This window comes from Plectrocnemia conspersa, unplaced genomic scaffold, assembly GCF_051122295.1.
Source record: "Plectrocnemia conspersa isolate PC_06_02 unplaced genomic scaffold, ASM5112229v1 ptg000005l, whole genome shotgun sequence".
Lineage (NCBI taxonomy): Eukaryota > Metazoa > Arthropoda > Insecta > Trichoptera > Polycentropodidae > Plectrocnemia > Plectrocnemia conspersa.
In genome coordinates this window covers 22697182-22717031 of record NW_028277169.1, presented here as the reverse complement: position 1 = coordinate 22717031, position 19850 = coordinate 22697182, and the positions used below count along the sequence as shown (strand labels likewise).

The 19850-nt window shown below is 33.7% G+C and overlaps 1 protein-coding gene across 25 annotated transcripts in view; it reads left to right on the top strand.

Moving 5' to 3' along the window:
- The window catches only part of RhoGEF2 (Rho guanine nucleotide exchange factor 2), an 82951-nt gene that overhangs the window by 36100 nt on the left and 27001 nt on the right, over positions 1–19850 (top strand). For 15 of the 25 annotated variants that reach the window (XM_088186628.1, XM_088186633.1, XM_088186631.1 and 12 more), the window contains one exon: positions 17094–17199. In XM_088186628.1, the coding sequence (XP_088042754.1) occupies positions 17094–17199 (106 nt within the window). Of the gene's footprint in view, positions 1–4053; positions 4163–4297; positions 4380–7578; positions 7690–12221; positions 12573–15517; positions 15613–15790; positions 16811–17093; positions 17200–19850 lie in introns of those variants that run through there. The other 10 variants (XM_088186643.1, XM_088186639.1, XM_088186635.1 and 7 more) reach the window with 6 other exon arrangements.

Here is a 19850-nt window from a genome sequence, read left to right as displayed (position 1 = left end):
CCCATGTCGTCTGGACGAAGTACCGTTACACGAAATAGCATGCTTTATCTCTTTCTTCGTTGCGTGCGACACCCCTCCTACTTTAATTTCTAGGGGATCGGCGTCAGTTCTGGATTGTTAAATGAATAAATTTTATTAACCTACAGTACCACTAATTTCACTATATAATTTTTCTACTTATGTATCTGATTTTTTTAATTTTGCGCAGAATTTCAAAAATCTTTTAAATAAATATAGTTATTATAGTCATTATTAAATGTGTTCCTACTATTGTTGTTTCCAAAAGCAATAAAATATTTATATTTATTATAAGAAAAGAGCATTATTATATAATAAAAATAAAATGGTAAATATTTCTTTAGAAGCGCAGGGTAACACCCCCACGGTGTATGGCTGAGAGGCAAGTAGTAGTGGATTCTAATAAGAATGTAACGGTAAACCGTCGAGCTCGATAGGGAATCTTATGATGCGTACAGGATAAAAAAATATTGTGCGAAAGTAAAATACCGTAGTGTATGCTTAGTAAATTTACGCTTAATATAACCTTCGTGTAAAAATATTAATAATAAAACAATAATTATATTTAAAATTCGCGAACATGACAGGTGCATCACTGCCGAAGTATAGAATCGCGATTAATACCAGCATAAAATCTAAGTGTATCATTCTCACGTGTTATAATTAATTAGGTGTCTGCTTTTATAACATACAATTATATTTTCAAGCAGTTTATAAATATTTATTTAAATGGTTATGTATTATAAATAAGTAATTAATTTATATTAACTAACTTTATTAGTAAATATAGAAAACTTTCAGCTATTTATACTTATGTTATGTACACCTCGATGATTAGTTCCTGAAGCTATTCTGAGGATATTTATAGAAATCGCAGTAATACAATTTAGGGAGAGTAAAAATATATCAACAAAAATAAACATGGGAAATTCACTCTAGCCCAAATGAAATGCAAGCAATCCAAAACCAAATGATCATGACCAAAACCCTCAAAATTATGCAGTTAATACATTAATTTACATGCATCAACAAGATAATTTCGATGTATCAATTATTTTATATAAACCACATAAATACGTGTGTTAGGACGTACATCAATATAACTACGTCAATATTTACACGTGGGCCACACTCAATACGCATACGGACCGCATTTGGCTTCCGATTCGGGTTTGGGCGCCCATAAACACGCCAATTTGATATTAAGCATATTATACGTTTACGAGCTTTTGAACCGAGTCAGCGGAAAGCTCCGCTGTATCGTTCCTATGAAAATTAGCAAGTACATATGTACATCTATAGTAATTTATCAGCAAAGGGCGTTTTCTTCATACCGCTCACGAAGGTCGCAATTGTCTATTTCGGAAGCGGGCACGCTTAGAAGCTTGGAACTTCGGCAAAATAGCAAAAATAGAAACACGAGTGTAAACACGTGAGTCACGATTTCGTGTAATTGCCGTGGACTCTGAAGGGGAAACATTATTATGTGTTTGGATTGTGGGTGGTAAGCGTCGAAAGTGTGATTCAAAACAATACAAACGCACTACCGAAAACTTGGAATGAATATTTTTTATTATATAATATAAATGATGAAGATCCATATATTTTATTATATAATATAAAAGTATATCATAGTATTTGAAAGCTTCGTGCAATGTAGTGTGTTGCGTAATCAGTATTCAACTTTGAACCGATTATAAACTGCTATTTTGTAGTCGCTTAATTTAGTTTAATGGTTTTAATCTGTTGATCTTTGGCGCACCGTTTATTATTCCAAAACGTAGAATTGGTATTTTGATAGCGGAAATTAGATTAAATTTGATTTATAAAATTAATTAGATTTTTAAAACAATACTCAGATTTATTTTTGAAATCTTGACTTATTTTATTTTAGAGTACGCTCGGGATAAGGATGCCGGTTTGTTATTGTGTGCGTGTAAATGTATATGAGAGGGAGAGCGGTGTAGCGTGTACTTCGTTGTCTCGCTTTCTCTTTTAAGGACAGTCGCTGCTTCGTCAACGCTGGTATTCGTTATTAAAGTGCAGTGTGGCACAGAAGTTCGATCTTCTCTAGTGATTTATTTTAAATAATTTTGTGTTGATATTGGTTTAACCCAGATATGCCCACTGTCCCATGGGTAGGTCACTAAACTCGAGCCACTGTTTTTTATTTATAAATGAAATTTTAAGAGAACAAAATTTCTTTGGCATATCTGGGTTGATTGATATCAAGGCTTCAAATATACACTGTAAGTTATTCGTTTTCTTAACCGTAGATTAAATTATTTTAGTTATTTTTCCATTAATCTATACGTTGTTGGTTTCTTTACACTATTCTCTGTAAGGCTTAAAAAAGTTATTATTCTTATCGTTGCGCCAATGATAATTTTTTAATTTATTCAATGGATTCTAATGATTTAATAAAGTCGTTGAGCCATTAAACAATCTGCGAATAATTTCTTTCCCCATTTTATATCTTTTTGCTTTTGAAAAATAGCTAAAGACTTCATTATTTTTTTGACTAGTGAAAGATTTTGAATTTTGCAAAAATGTAATTAATGACATAAATGTCTGGTTTCTTCGATTTTATAATAATTTTTTAATTGTCCGTTGAAATTTTCGACTTAGCTCAGATGTATGTATGTTAAATAAACATATATTTTCTTTTAAAATAAAAAAATTAAATATCTGAGCGAAATTGTTTTGAGCCACACAGTTCTCGCACACAATAACAAACCGGAATCCTTACCCCGAGCGTACTTCTAAATGTATATTAAAAATGTGCGCTATTTAAATAGTCTTATTTAGATTATAAAACATAGACCTCGTCTATATGTCATTAAAGACGCGAAATGATTAACCTCGTTTCATTGCAAGTTCAACTTTACGAGATTAGATTTAGAACTCAGTAACGTGGTTAAAATAAAGTTATTGTTCGCGAAAATGCGTGTTTGTAATCATGATTAAGACTTGAAATGCCGGTATTTCGGTTAATTTTTCAATACAAATATATTTAGAAATGTTTGGCAGAATCATTATTTGCCATTCGCTAATCTCGTGCGATATGAAATATAAAGTTTTATAGAAATTTTCTATATAAATATCGGATAAATCCTATTCGATAATAGACATACCCAAATAAGAGATTTGCTAATAAAATAAAAACCTGCAGATCCATAGATTTATTAAAAAGAGATGTGACGAGAGCATAGAAACACAAACAAACCTGTACGCATTTTTCTTCGTTAAAATAGGATTGTCATGTTAATTTCATATCAACTACTTTCTGCCTTTGTGTTACGCAATTTAGTGTAGCTTCACCATCGCCTCTTCAAATCAAAATATGTAGTACTATAGAATTAAAATCGAGCACGAATACCTGTATATTTAACCTTGACTCTGGATAAACACATTTCGGTTCTTCGCTCTAAAGAGCTTGCCGCTATCGCGTTCTATTGACGGAAATGTAATAAAAACAGTGCCCTAACTACAATACAAAATAAACAATTTAAATATACATTTATTTGTTCATTTATTTTATTACTTTATTTAGCTAATTGTTTATAAACATAAACATAATATAAAATACTTTAATGTATTAATTTCTTTATTCTATTGAAGAAACCCGTCACATTTTTATTTTTACATTAAAATTTATATTAAAGTTATATGATTCAAATGAGCAGCTTGAAAAAATGATTTAAAACATTTCATTTAAATTCATGTATTTAAATATATTACATTAAAATCTCGCTAAGCGACCCCATTTGGGGTCGCGACCCATAGTTTAAGAAGCCCTGCTATATATAATAGAACGACATCATCAACTTCTGCATGGTCGTATTCAATATTCGCCAAAATATGCGTGGCACGCAAATTCCTCCAGACTGCACTCCCTCACGTGTGCACACACATATGCGCCCACAGCGCGTGCACTTCGCCGAAATTCCGCCGACGGACAAAAAAATGATGACAGATTGTCTTTCTTGACCGGTTCTGTCTCGTCCCTCTCTGCGGCACGCGTGCCCTGCGTTCGCCGTCTCTGTCGTGCCGCTCACGAATCCACTTTGTATTTTGGTTTCAGTATCATTCTCGCAGTGGCATCGCGTGCTGCTGACTCGCGTGTGCTCTCCAAAAGTGCAAGGTCCGCACCCTTGACCCCGTGACGTTGTTTTGGCACTTAGACCGCCGATAGGGCCCACCACCTGTCGCAGCTCCCCCCGTTATCCACCATTTGTTTGCACGACTAACAGTAGATTTTATAATTTTTAAAGGAACCAAAGCGATGGCCAACTGCAGTAATTCTAAATGGTATATCGCGGACTCCTCCGACGAATCTTGGATGTACGTCACAGTCGACGGTATGCCGAAATATGCCAAATCTGGTGGTTGGATAATGGGGGTTTTTTAAACGTGTCGCCTATAATAATTATTCCTCACTGTTTTGCTGTGTTGTGTGTGGTGTTTTGTGAAATCAGTTTATTTAAATACATTTCCTACAGCATTACAATAATTTACAAACAACCTATTTATATCCGCCTATGCAAAAGTCGTGTTTGTTTGTCTTCAATGTCATCCCGTGGAAAACGCTTCTGATTGTGTTTTATTTTCCTTCGTCGCTTTCGATTCCCACGTGTGTTTACAGCGTGGAGATTTCTAAAAACTACTTACTCTTCGACGGCGTATCATTCGGCATTCCATCATCGGCCTGCGGGTGGGTGTTGCTGGTGTTTGAATATTCGAATCGAGGCTTTAGAATTATGCAAATCCGACACGTGCAATTTAATTGCAAAACTCAATTCGAGGTCGATGGCCTGAAGCGATTTTTTACCAACGTGACCAGGTCAAGCCGCTGGAAGCCAGGAAGTGTGCTACGATCGACGTCTCAGATCGTCACCGCGGATTGTGATCAGAAGGTCGCGTTAATGATGAGATCATCTACATTCTTAAGCTCTACTTTCAATTGAGAATCGTTAAAAACCACCGACAAGCATTTCCTGCACGTCTCGTTTCCGATACGTGTCTTCCTTCTTTCGTCCGGGACGTGTTCTCTCAGCATTTCTGGGATTTTTTTGTGGCGATACGTGATGCCACCCTAGAATGTGCGCTTCCCCTCGGATGCGTTAATTTATTTACGTCCCATTCTGAACATAGTGTTATTTTTAGTGGAAAAAACACGGTTGCATAGTCGTACCAATAGACACAAGTGCCTGGTGTGCAAACAATTCTTTGTGTTTTAACAACTCGCTGCAAGGTTGGCGAAGACAGGTGTATCCAACCGTTTCAATGTTTTTATACAGTCTGTGATCAATTTTAAAGTTTGCCTCTCTTCCATAAAACTGTTAAAATTATAATAATTCAGGATATTATTTTTACTCGCAAATATATGATGCTTAATTGTTCGCAGAATTAAAAAATATTAATTGGAAGTGATTTTAGCTGGTTATTGCCATTTACACAATAGTAGTATTTTTATTGAATTCTTATTATGCTCAATTACAATAACATTTTAACTTTATCTTAATATTCCACTTAGACGTCCATCTCCATTGCTTCAATGTCTGCCGAAACTTTTATGGAAATATTATTTCTAAAATTAAGTTTTTTTTAGTGATTTTTAGTATAGTATGAAAATCGTAGTCTCCGCGTTCATTACACATTTGTAAGACAGTTCAACTCGTTCAACACCTTGGCTACCCCTGATATAAAGTATCAACTGCTATCGCATCTACATGGTGATTAGATTAGGAAACAATAGTAAACAGAAAGCGTTTAAGATAAAAGCACACTATCTAAATTCATATGCTCATAATGAACTTTCAAAATCGTAGGTTAGTCAATGTTGTTTAAATGTTGTTTTACTATCGAGTAATGTTTGCTCTCTGATGACTCATGAATGTGATTCGTCTTTCTGCGCCAGAACCAAATTCACTTATACATAATCTTGTTTTGGTGGAAGGTCTTCCGAACTGATAACTGTTATTATTATCGATTTTGAAAATTTACGAGCGTTCTCTGAATTTTCTATTTGTGCAATTCTGCTTAATTCGATTATGTAAATAATTTATTGAAAATAATATCGCTTGATCAACGTTTCGGTTATCGGTTACGTCAATCGCGATTTAACATTCAATAATAATAAATTTAATAAAAATGCTTTGATAGAAACCATATTGGAATAAAATCGGGAATGCTATATGGACGTGTTTACATCGCACATGGTTGAATCGAATCAGTAACGCAATATGTATCATCTCGCGTAACAAGTAGTTCGGTATACGGTTACCAGATGTGTGATGAAAAATTTGGACAAATGCGAAAAAAATGTTATTCATTTCCTTTTTGTTTCGATGAGATTATTTCTGAGTTAAAAGCTTACTCTTTGGAAGTTTCAAGTATGATTTATTCTGAAGAATTATTCATATGATCTGAAGAAATTCAATTTTACCTTACATTGCTTAATATTTAATGATTGGCAAGAATATTTATATATCCCAGTTAAAGATGGAAAAAAGTTTTCAACAAATGTAATGTAACTATATCAAAATCAGGTTGTCGTTTTTATGTGACATCAACTTCATTATCTAGTGTCCGCAATAATAAAACTTTATGCCATTTTACGCAATGTGTATGTATGCTAATACATAAAATAAAGATAGTGTAGATTGTGCACAGGTTAGTAGTTTGTTAGTAAAATTTCGAAAATATTTCGAGCTACGCAGTCAAATTAAGTATTTATAAAATATATTTTTTTTAAATAAAATTGTAATTTGTGGAAAAATATTGCGCAACTAGGCAAAGTAAATAATTATGTATATTTAAAATAAATGTAGAAATCCATAAACATGGCTAAACATTAATGCTAAAACTACTTTCAATATTGCAAGAAGTTCAGTGTTTTTGCATCGGTAAGGTTCATTGGTCGCAATAACCATGACCAATGACTTGTCTGTAAAAAATCGTTAGGCGGTTTCCACTCTACTATCGTTGCAATGGGAAAAGATAATTAAAAACAACTAGTATCAATCTTTTCAGCCTTTGTTTGACCATTGTTATGTAAAAATGTCACTATACCTGGTTTAGGAATATTCACCGATAATTAAACCCAAGGTTAATTTTGTCTTCATCTGATCTATATGGAGTTAGTGTAATTCTCAGTTATTATCGGCAGTTTTTAGTGTTCAAATCTATTGGTTTTGATACAGAAGAGCAAATTTGTCTTTGAAGTCAATATGGTGTATATGTATACGTGTAGTACTATTATAAATAAAACTACTGGAAGTGACACATTATACCCCTGACACATGTTCCCCGTCCAAATTCCCACAATCGAGTCGATTCGCGTCAATTGACGCTATCCGCCGTCTCGGGACACGGAACCAAGCAAATTCGTCTAAATTTAATACTCGCGCGAAAACTCATCTAAAATAAGTCCAAATCCTTGAAATCTCTCTCGAGATAGAGACTGTTCCCAAAATTTGACGCTTTGCGCGAACTCATGTCTGTTCTGTCTGGTCTCAGTTCGCTAAATAAAAAAGTCAGCGCCGAACTTCTAAAACCAGTCTGAAGTGCTTAGCGCAGACGTCCGGACGCTTCTGCCCATTTTTTATTTCGGTGTATTTTCAGTCAGAATAAAGACAAAAGTCCCCCGGGGAACTTTTCGTTTTCACGGTAAAATGTTATTATCAATATCACACAGCCTATCCCTTTCCGATCGGCCCCTCTATATCTTTCTCTGTCTGCCAATGTTAAATGTTGACACAATAGTTTTGATACACATGCCGCTTCTCAGAATTGCTGAATGGTGTACGTTCTTGAATAAAAATAAATGTTTGAGGAGAGCTGTGTCGGTGGTCTTGATGGTAAATTGACCTCAAAAACGTTGCTAAATCAGAATTAAATAAAAGTGACTCAATTGATTCTCCACTTGCACTTGTACATTATTCGAAAAACTACATAGCGTGTTTTTTCGGTAAAAATGCGTGTGGTTTTAATACGTGGCTAGATTGGCGATATAGTCTATAATTATACGCGGTGGTCATGTTCCCAAGAAAATCCGTAATAGGCAGTGTTTTAATAGCCATTGTTAGATTACTACTTCCATAAAAATGCAATAAAAAAAAATTATATACAATTTATTAAATATCTTCATTGTTATATTCTCAGTTAATTTCTCACGAATAAATAAATCGAGCAGCGTATTTTACCCTATATTATACACACGTGTTAAATAGTTAACTTTTAATGCCCAAATATTAGTTTGTAGATGAAATATTAGAATCGTACAATCAACATCTACCGGTCATTTTAATGTATCTATCGATTTAAATTAATTATATTATTAGTAATCCAAGAAGGTAGGGAAATCTTAGAAAACGTATGGTTTTTGTATTTCAAATACATATTGCCTTGCTTTGAAACATGAAGGTTCTGCTAATCTTAAAAACGTTTCAAGATTTGCGTTTTATTACATATAATCTACCATATTATGGAATTATATAAACTTCATTTTCTAATAGTTCTAAAAATAAATATTTAACTTAATCCTAATATTAATTAACTATTGTTGTATTTTATAATAACAGGCAATATATTATTATAAATTTGATTTTTTTATTATTACATTTTTGTTGACAGCTTTGAAAATTGGGAAATGTATTTACCCATGCTTAAAACCATTATTACTTTCACTCGCGACCAACTTCATGCGTTACGAACAGATCTGCTCATTTATTATTTTATTGAATTGTTTTCCTATGTTCTTTATAATACTAAACTGCTATAGATTCAAAACAGATGATACATACATTGTTATTGCAAAAGTCTCTAATGTATTGAAGATTGAATGAATACGTTTGTATGTTCGAGATCAATCGATTAGAAGCAGGAATTCGAATGCCAATTATTCGTAAGCTAAATATACTAAGCTTCTATAATTAGTCGTAGAAGTGGTTCGCTCTATCGAAGGAATGTGCATTTATAAAAATTCTGGCGCTCCTCTGTTATAAAAATAATAATAAACTGTGTCATAGGTTTAGCTATTATAGTTTGGTTCAAGTCACTGACGGTTTTATTTGAATAAAATCTGGTTATCTTTTAGTTTCAATGTCTTTTTGCCTTATCGTATCTAATTAGATACAAAATTCAACTCCTGATTTTTCTTCACAATGCAATGATCTTGAGAGCGAAGTCAAACATTGTGCAAATTCTTTTTTATTGTTTTCTTCTGTGTTTTTAAGGACCCGATATCCTTGTAGGTCACCGCGGTTTTTTCTTATCGTTGCGACATCACGCTATCGCGTCACCACTTAAACGCAACTCGGTGTCGTCATTCGATTGTCTCCAGAATAATGTTAAATCTTGGTAAATAATCAGCTATAGTAATTTCGTAATATCCAACTAGTGCACATTGCGTGTTTTCGCAACAATGCCAAAAGTAACGCCTTCGCCTGAAAATGTATAAGTGCGCAAATTCGGGAGTTTCCCGAATTTACGTTATGTGTATTTATTTTGCTTTGAACTGTGAAGTTGTTGAAGAGATGCCATTTTTTCTTAGGTTTATTAGAATTTCGCCGCTCTGGCTGTTTATTTTTGGAATATCTTGATTCTGCGCTCAAGCAATTATGTATAGTATGTGCAAATAATTGCTTTTTTAAAAAGAAAAACACTCGTGCAATAAGCAATAAGCTTATCGGCAATTTAACGTGCATATTGTATCACATTGTGTACTTAAAATAAACGTTATAGTGCTTCTCAAAATGTTCATGTTAATTTTCCTGTTTGTTTGGATGAATCATCATCCTCATCACTGATTTTTTACATAATTTTTTAAAGGAAATTTAGTGTATTTTTTATTGCTTTTAAGAATTCCTTTATGGTTATGGCAACTGAAATCTATAGTATTGATATAATATGTGGGAAATCTTCATTGATCGTGTCTTGCGCTATCTGATAATTATTACTGTATCTCGTATCTAATTAAATATCCTTGAGATCGTATTTATAGTCCAAGAAGAACAAATTAATTGCTTTTGCAATAATTCAATCGTAATTTTATTGCTATTTATCAACCTTATCTAGTATTAACGTTTAATAAGCTATTTTAATATTTTTATTTATTTAAAAATACTATTTTTTTTACTATCAATAATTAATAATTTTTCATAAATAATTTTAGTATAGCAAAATTGAATTTACTTTCAGCGTCAGCTATAATATTTATTGGTTTTTAATCAGATGTTCCTGATACAAAATAAAATAATTTTTATCAATGTAAGGTTATCGTAAAAACATTGACGCTGTCTGTGTCAAATGTATTTTTAATTTCGTTATAGATTTGTATTTCTACTCTTTGGAACCATTTACTAAAAGGAACATTATCAAGAGAGATTACTCTTACATTTTTATGAGTATAACTTACACGTACACGTTCGTTAAAAAAACATATGGAACAATTTTTTTAAATCGTGTAAACACAATCAACGACTACTAAATAGAGAGACGCTAGACTAAAATCAATTTTTAATATATATATTTTATTAATTATAAAATAGTATTACAGTTTACAATCAATATAAGCTATATAACATGCACGAACTAGATTGATTTTATTTTGTGTGATTAGAAAAATCTAGGAATACTTAATCTTTAATGCTCATTCAAAATGATATTTATATAAAAATATTAAAAAATACGATAACACAGATCTATTGTGTTATATTATAGTTATATTCGAAATGCATAGTTCTAATAGATTTGTATTATGTAATTATAATATTAATGTAATCCTGTTCAAATTTGAGTATTAATAAAAAAAATTGCGTTCATTCTATTAAGATATCTTTATATATTATATTAAACATCAGCTAGTTTTTATATATTTAACAGATGGTTAAATCAACAAAATATTTGGGGTTCAAACGTACCCCGCTTAGGGCTGGGAATGTAAATATTAATGTACTTTATAAGATATTTAGATACTTGCAAACAGGTCCGCCGAGAACGAACTCCGGTCTTGGGAAAACAATGATTCCGATGCCTCACGACAAATATGGCATTTTATATATTTTTTTAACATCGTAGTATAGTTTCTTGAATAAATAATAATAGATACGAGTTAACCCTTTCTAGGCTACAAATAAATATAAAAATTAGCCACCGTTGCGACATATTTTCTAAAAATCATATTTAATGCGAAATATTTTAATTAGGCTTTAAAAAGTATTAAAAATATCTAGCCATAATATGTATCTGATAATTAGTCGTGTTTTTCTTGCTGCTCAGTGTTGCCATATAGTGAATTTCCAGTCCAGGTCAAAAGACTTCAAAAGAGAATAAACTTAATAAGAATATTACGAGTAAGAATCGAATAAAGCTCATCTAAACCGAATTTTCGTCCAAACCGATTTTTGTCCAAAAATCGGTTTGATTATACTTTGACCAATACTATCATATCAGTAAGGTTAGCTGTCATATTTTTAAAATACAGTGCAAACAAACTATGGAGCAATATGCGAGATGCAACGTGTAGCTGTACTTTTTTTTACGCTTATTTTCCTCTGAATGTGCTGGCTTAGTATGTATTTTGGGCTTGACCTAATAAAAGTTCTAAAAGTATAATTCATTTTAAAACTATCTTTAGGTTAGATTTGGGTTTGAACAGCAAATGGACGTTTCACAACTGTCAAATTGAGTTACATATACATTTTAGAGCAGTATATTAGCGCCTATCAGTTAAATTATATTTTCGCTAGTAGAAATATATCTACTGGTGAAAATGTTTACCTCCCCCCCTCTCAATCGGCTTGCAGATTGCTCTAGTTAATTGCAATGTTTTTTGTTTTATAAAATACAACAATATTTTTGCGCAGTTTAAAGTTTAATTATATATTATGGGTAATACGCGTAAGTGTATAAATCTTTGGTACGCTCCTCTTTTATATACTATCTATTGATTTTTCCATGATTAGGACAGTAGTTTTAGAATAATTTCAGCCATCAGACACGTCCCATAAACATTTCCCTCCTGAAATAGACGTGTCTGGATTTTGCATTCAATCTATGTTACGCGTGTTTGGTTTATTAATTGACTATTTTTCGCTAAATCGCCATATATGTATTATTTTAAATACTGATAGACACACACCACAGTTTGACAACAGCATGTTTCAGTCGCTAAAATGGCGAAATGAAAACTATTGTTCATATACTGCGTCACTGCGCGAACGTTAGCACGTCTAATCTTATCCTATCGGTAGTCGACTGTCAATAGTGTCAATACAAAAATTAATCTGATCTTATCCTAATTCCGTTATAGAATAATATGTGATTGATAAAATAAGGTAACCCCAGTGCAATGCGGTGAACCAAGTGAAGTGTAGTGATAATGTTCTTCAAAAAGCCGAACCGTCCGTCCCTGGAGGGAAACAGGAGCAAGATCAGAAGGAAGAAGGTGGTAGTGGTCAAATCCAGCCGCAGCCAGGACAGCAAGGACAATTCCGACGAAACGCCAGACGTCAACGGCTCAATTGATCTTCAAAACCACGAAAATGGCGGTCAGTGCGATTGACGACGATCGGGCGTGTTCTTTTACCGGATTTCTAATTCCGACGTTTTGAGAACACCCTGTCGCTTCGATTGATTAATATTTATCGGCCATCTGTTTGCATAGATTACGTTGAAACATGAGGGATATATGTGGAGGGTTCTGCGAAGTGTCGATTGTATGGTTATATTTTATGTTTGTTTTGCGCCTAGATATTGTCCGTTTAGTGTTATGCGCTATAGATAAAACGTCGATTCATCACCATTGAAAGAATGTAGATTATGAACTAGATTGATGATTTTGATCCAAATTTTTGACCATGTAATAGTTAAAAGATTATTGGTGATACTGAATCAATTCTGTTTAATAATAAATTACATTGTACAAGATTTTAATTCAATGATTTTTAACACATTCATATTGTATATTTAATTCATTAATAACCGAGTTTCGGATTTATGATTTTTAAACCTATTGAGTTTAATGCCAACATACGCATTTTTTTCTTATCGTAAATCGTAATAAGGCTATAATAAATATCACATACGACTATGATAAATGTCTATTTTTACGACAACGTGTTACGTGTATAGCTACTTGCACTATTACATAAGGATTAAACTTAATTCAATTTGTTGCCACAAAGTTTCAATAACTTGTGAATGCGGTCCTCAAAATCATTGCTAATAAAAACTGCCCATAATCAACTAATTGTATCTTTGCGATAAAAAATATTAGTAAGTGTTATCCCAGCTAAATGCACGGTAAAAGGATAGATACACATAGTAAAACATAATTACTAAAAATCGACATCTAAACTATACTATATTTGCGTTAACACAGTCAGTTCGTAAGCTATCCATTTCATCATTATTCATAATTGAGAAAAATAGCAAATTTGAGTTTACGCCCCCTTACTATTAGCTAAATATATATAAATACACGATACAAATATACGTTCTATATACTTATCATTTCACCGATTGATTGATAAATATAAAAAACATAGTAATGATTTTAATTTTTATAAATTTGTTAAAAATGTAAACAGAAGAAATGATAACTATATGGAACTTATATCCGTATCGCGTGCTTTGGAGCTAATAGTAAATAATATAGTAAACCCAAACTTGCCATCATATTCTCAATTATGAATAATGATAAAATGGATAGCTCTCGAATTGACTGTGTTAAAGCAAATAGAGCGTTACGAAAATGTCTTTTTTATAAAAAAGTATTTTTTTGCTAAGTATATACTCATGTACAAGTATAGGAAATATACACTATGTATGATAAACATTATTTTTTAATGTATTGTGTTAAAAAAAATTTTTTAATAAATGATAATACATACCGTTTTGGTCTCAAGTGCGTCGATCGCTATCGACCAATCGACCGCAAAACTATTTGCAGTGACAGGGTTTTAGTATAATATAAGATATGTCGTATCTCGTCCTTAAAACTGTCTAAACAAAATATCGGTATAAATTTAAAATTAATAATGAAAATATCGTCACAAAAACTAGAATAGTATTTATTAATCACATTTGTATAAAGCAACGTTAGATATAGCTGAAAATTTCGCCACTGGTAGACCACCATCAATAATCTTAGTAGCAATCGCCCACAGGGAGTAAATCTGGCCACACATTATATATTAGTTGTTTTCTTTCAAATAAATTATAATTAGCCTTTAAAGTTCTCAAAAATAATAGAGGCATATTTTTTGCGAACCTTGACGATGTATTATATTAGGACTTTTGACATGCGTTCAAAAAGCTCTTAACTTGTGTCAGTATATGATATACAAACAGTTCTAAATATGGTTCTATGGATATCACTTACCAATTAGTTACAACTATTTTCGCAAACTATCACTAGATGTGGCGCTCCAACACAAATATTTAACTTGAATTTCAATCCACCGATCCTAAGACGTGTTCAGAAAGCATCATGTTCTCAAATAATAGAAAACTTTTTTTTATCTATTTCCGTAGAATGGAATTTAAGATTGGGAATGCCCTCCCATTTTTCATCTTACACTTGATGTAGGAATGGCTAAAAATATGTTTCCTAGATATAAAAGTACAATTGCAGTTCTGTTTATTAATCTCATTCAAAAATAGCTCTTTGAAGCCGACTTTCAACGTCGTTTTCAATCACATCTCCCACGGACTGCGACTCGGCCATGTCTTGTCCGCAAATAACGATTTGTGCATTGCGATGATGTCATGTCGCATGTGTTTCTCGAACCGGTGCGCTGTCTTAGCGCGAACATCCTTCGCGGCGCAGTTAAATTTGGGACACTGCTGAGAAATTGTCGAGATTCCGGGAAAACACTCTGGGTTGCGTGGGCCTCGGGATAACGATGGGGGGATACTACTGGGTCAAAACTTACCGACTCTTCGGAATCGCGGATATTTTCGAACTCAGAAAAAAGAAAACCGCAACGGAATGCGTCTTTGCTACTGACAAGTGTGCCAAGATTTGGTTCTTGCCTAACATTCACGCCTGAGATTTATGCAATTTGTATCAGCTTTCACCCAAGACGACCGTGGAAGTTTATCTTGATAAAAAAATGCCAGTTAGCTTTTCCGTAATGTATATGATATTTTAGACATTCTGTATACCTTGAAGCTTCTGTTGATGCTATCCAAGTATTAACAATATGCATCTTAATTCCTTCCTCTACAATATCAACTGTATTAACTTCCAATCCCATCGTCTTATTGGGTTATCACAGGTGTCTTTAAACTGCTATTATATCAAATGACCGATAGTAGTATCCTTGAGTTATCACGTATTTTTAATCGAATATTCTCAATTTACTATAAAATTATTGTTAAATTCGTGTATTTATTTTTAAATACACGCCCGCAGGAAGTCACAATCGGCGTTATCGTGTGACAATTGCACAAACTCATTTCCTCAGCAGACCACAAATGGTCACTTTGTTTTCCTTTTTGTGAAAAGTCGCCAATCAGTTTGGTTTTTGTTCTTGCGCCGCCCAGTTATGTGGCTCCTGTCCCACGTCGGATTCAGAACGTTTAGTGTGTGCCTCCATTATTTTTCATAATTCTGTCTGTTAGCGGACGGCGCTTGGCCGCTGTCCAATTTTTTTCTTGGGTCAAAAGTCGTTGCGTCTTCGCAAAATCAACGTTTAGCTTGGCAAACAGATGGCCTATTTGTATTGATCTTTGAGGTTTAATTTCAATTGTGTTCAATTAGATATCGAACTCGAAATCACGCCGCCGGAAGATAAGCTCACGGAAAACGAGAAGAAGGAACTCGAGGAGAAGAGAGATGAGTTCACCCAGTTGGAGCCCGAGACGGCCTCGCCCGTCGTGCTGACCGACTCCGAGTGCGAGTCGGACAAGAAGAAGAAGAACAAACCGAAGCACAGGAAGACCATGTCCATGTCGAACACCATCGAACTGGTGAAGAGCGTCGGAGATGAATGGCTCGAGGCCGCTAAACGGGAGATCGGCGAACATTCCAAAAAGAGAGAGAATGCAAAGAAAAAGAAAGAATCTCCGATCGCAGAAGTAAACCAAGTCGGAGAAAAAATCGACGTGGTTCTTTTGCTATCAGATGCGACAATTGGCGAATCTGACGATTTCGAATTAGTTCCGTATGGTAATAAGAGCTGCAAGAAAAAAGACTGCAAATCGAAAGAGTTAACGCCAAAGATAGCCTCCAGTCATGTGATGAGCGCTCAAAAGATGGGCGTTAAGATGATAGCCAAGGCTTCCACGGTAGGAGCTCTCAACTTCATCAGAAAGAAGAGACCTCCTCCAATAGTAGACAGCGATAACACGTCCGATTACATTCTTCTTTCGACTGAATTGTTTTTGGAGTCGGAAAGGAACCACTCGGATTTAGTCCGCGTTGAAAAAAAGACTGAAATCCCCAAAGAGATTATGTCGGATAAATCTGCTTCCGAGGAAGAAGGAGAGGTTTACTACGACGCTAAAGAAGACAGCGAGACAGCTGAAGAAGAGCGCGTTACAACTCATGAGATTAAGCCGAAGATTGTAAAATCTGACTCTAGAGTGGTGATCGGTTCTAGAAGTCGGAAAAGTTTCGGTGGTTCTTTGAAGAGATCGGGGGGCGGTAGGAGAAGGGGTAGAAGAAAAAGTGCCGTCGATGAAGCTCCTCCGCTGCCTCCGAAGAGCACTCACCCGACCAACCATGATCTCTTCGTGGTGCCCAAGCACTCCCATTGGCTGTTCGGTTCGTCGTTCAAAGGTAATTTTAGCTATTAAGATGCACCCAGACTTGCCAAATCAAGATGCGTAACAGGGGCACAACCAACCACCTGTTCATATTTCCGTTTCCATCGGTTGACACAGATGCTCGCAAATTAATGCCGTCATCGTCCTCTTGTGACGGGGTAACGTTGTTTACTCGAATTGTCGAACTTTTAGAATTTTTCCCCACCGCCAACGCAATATTATCGAAAGTGCATATGTGTTGTTGTGTTTAAAGTTTGACATTCTCTGAATTTGTGTTTTATTTTCGTCTTTCGCAGGAGACGGTAAGATCGGTGCAGAAGATGGCGCTGACGGCGCCCCACACATTCCCGAAGTGTGGGACAAAAGTTTCGACCATTCCGCAGACAGGGCCGAGGGATCACAGTGAGTATTGCCACAATTCGGTGGCTATCAATTTATTTTAAATACATTATTAAATTTAGCACTTAATTGTCAAAATATTTTAAACCAAAATTATTATATTTCGTAATAAAAAAATCATAATATTGAGAAAATTCATACTGCGCGGCTGATTCCTTGATTTTAAGAGAAAAAATCTTTTATTCGCGGGGTGAGAGCTTATGTTAACTCATGGTTCAAAAATTTCAAAATTAAATTTCATACAGCGTAGCAAAAATAAACTATATTTGTATATATTATACTTATAATGAACTATTAAGGAGTTACCTAAACATCAATTAGTGTTAAAAAGGTGATCCAACTTCAGTTTCTTAACTTTTTTTTAAAAATTCCATAATGTTAAGGATATATCCAGATTTTTTATTAATCGAATATTTTATGGAATTCATTTTTTATAAAAAAGAATATCAATTAAATAGCCACATGTAGACCTTTGCAGCAACCGATACTTTCAATGTAATTTTCGATTAATTTTTCGTACATTTCGGGCGGTATCTTGGCAGATGTTGGTTTTTAGGCGCTCAATCGTTTCGGGATTGTCGACGTATACATGACTTACTAACCCCACAAAAAATTTAACGGCGTTTAATCGCATGATTTTTGCGGCCATATGATGTCACCAAAGCGTGAAATAATGCGACCTGGGAAACTTTTCACCCAAAACATCCAACGTTGCACCCGATGTGTGAAAAATTGCATCTTGTTGGAACCACGTGTCTTCCACGTCAATATCTTCAATTTCGTGCCAAAAATAATCGTTTATTGTGCGCCTATAGCGCTCAACATTTACTGTTACAGTCCAGTTTTTTCATAAATTTCAAAAAAGTAGAGCCCAATGCCGCCGCCTGACTACAATACGCACCACTTTTTGGGCATGTAATGATCTCTCGTAAATCACACGAGGAATTTTTCGCCCCATATGCAGCAATTTTACATACACCCAGAGAGGGGGAAATGTGCCTTATTCAAAAATAATATTTTCTTAGAAAAATCAGCATCAATTTTCTGCTACTCTAACACACAAAATGCTTAAATATGTTTAAGCGATCTATTTTGTAAATGTATTATTGCAAACTATCATTTGACACTTTGAAGGCGCGTGATAATGGACAGCTGTCTGATTTGAAACTCGAATTGGATCATCTTGTATGACTGATTGGATGGAAGGGCTTCTGGTGTATAAAATATTAAAATATAAGTTTTTGAATCAACTGTATTCACCCAATAATGCATTGTATTGCCAACAAAACGAAATTCACTCGCTTAAAGTGTAAGATAAATTAATTTGGTGCACACAGTGCAATCGACTGATTAGATACCGTACGAAGTATTTAATGTCATTAGTCACTCGAATGTGGTTTAACTTTGTGCAAAAATAAAATGCGAAAACAGTGGTTATAGACTTAATTGTTTGTAAAATAAAAATTGTATAATATATTGTTCTAAACGCATAAGTTAGGTAGTTGTACTTTTTAATATGTGTTTCGTTTATTTTATTAATAATCTAAATACATTTATGGGTAAAGTAATTAAAATGAAAAATAACAAATATCGTTAAAATAGCAATGTATTTTTAAATTAATTTTACCACAAATATGAATAGACATTTGCATTGCAGCCTTTGCTCTTGTATAATAACTAAATAAAGCTAGTGATAATACAAATACTTGACTGTAATTGTATTAGTAATGATTTTATGATGCGTTGTTTTATAAATCAAATAAATATGTTAATACAAACAATATTTTTTTACGATTCAATAAATATTTCATGTTTAACTGCAATGACGTTGTAACGAACCAATAACATTCATAGTATGTACTCATATACTTATCTACGAATATCCTCAAGTGGCAAAGAATTGATTAATTTCATAAATAATTTATGACAAATTCTGCACGCGAATTCGTAATTACTAAAAATACCTAACTTTATGCAGTAATTTTAAAACTGGCGATTGTGTTGTCTCTTTATCACTTCCGTCCGTTTAATTTATATTAATAGCAAAATTTCTCACTACGGATGCGTTTGAATATATGATATAATTATATGGAAGTTCAGTGGTTCGCAAACCTTTGTATGAGTTTAAAACGCACAAGCTAAACTCATAAATCACGTCCCATTTGTTTCGGTTAATTAGATCGTTATTCCGTCCCTGCGGTCGCGATGAATGATGTGAGACGTGTCAAAGATCTGTAATTATTTTTTTATGTTGATATTATTAGCATTATGCGTCCGATTTTATTACAGAACTAATCTGGCTCTGATTTATACCAAAGATTAAATTTATTGCAATTTATTTTTGTTCATACTACAATGAAAGTATGTTATCATTTTAACAATTTACTGCATACATGTATCGTACATGTGCTTGCATTGATTAGTTTGAACATTAGATTTGTTTTGTAATAATTGAGTTACAGTGAGTAATGCCCACCTCCAACATTCGTTTTTCTAGATTCATATTTCTAAAATTCATGCTGTCATAAATATTACTTTTTTACTAATATATCACAATTTTTCGTATATCACTTTTTTTGAACGTATATTGCAGTTGAAAGTGTTGTATAAATTGCAGCCATGAGAGCTATTTCTTATGAAGTCGCAAATCGTGG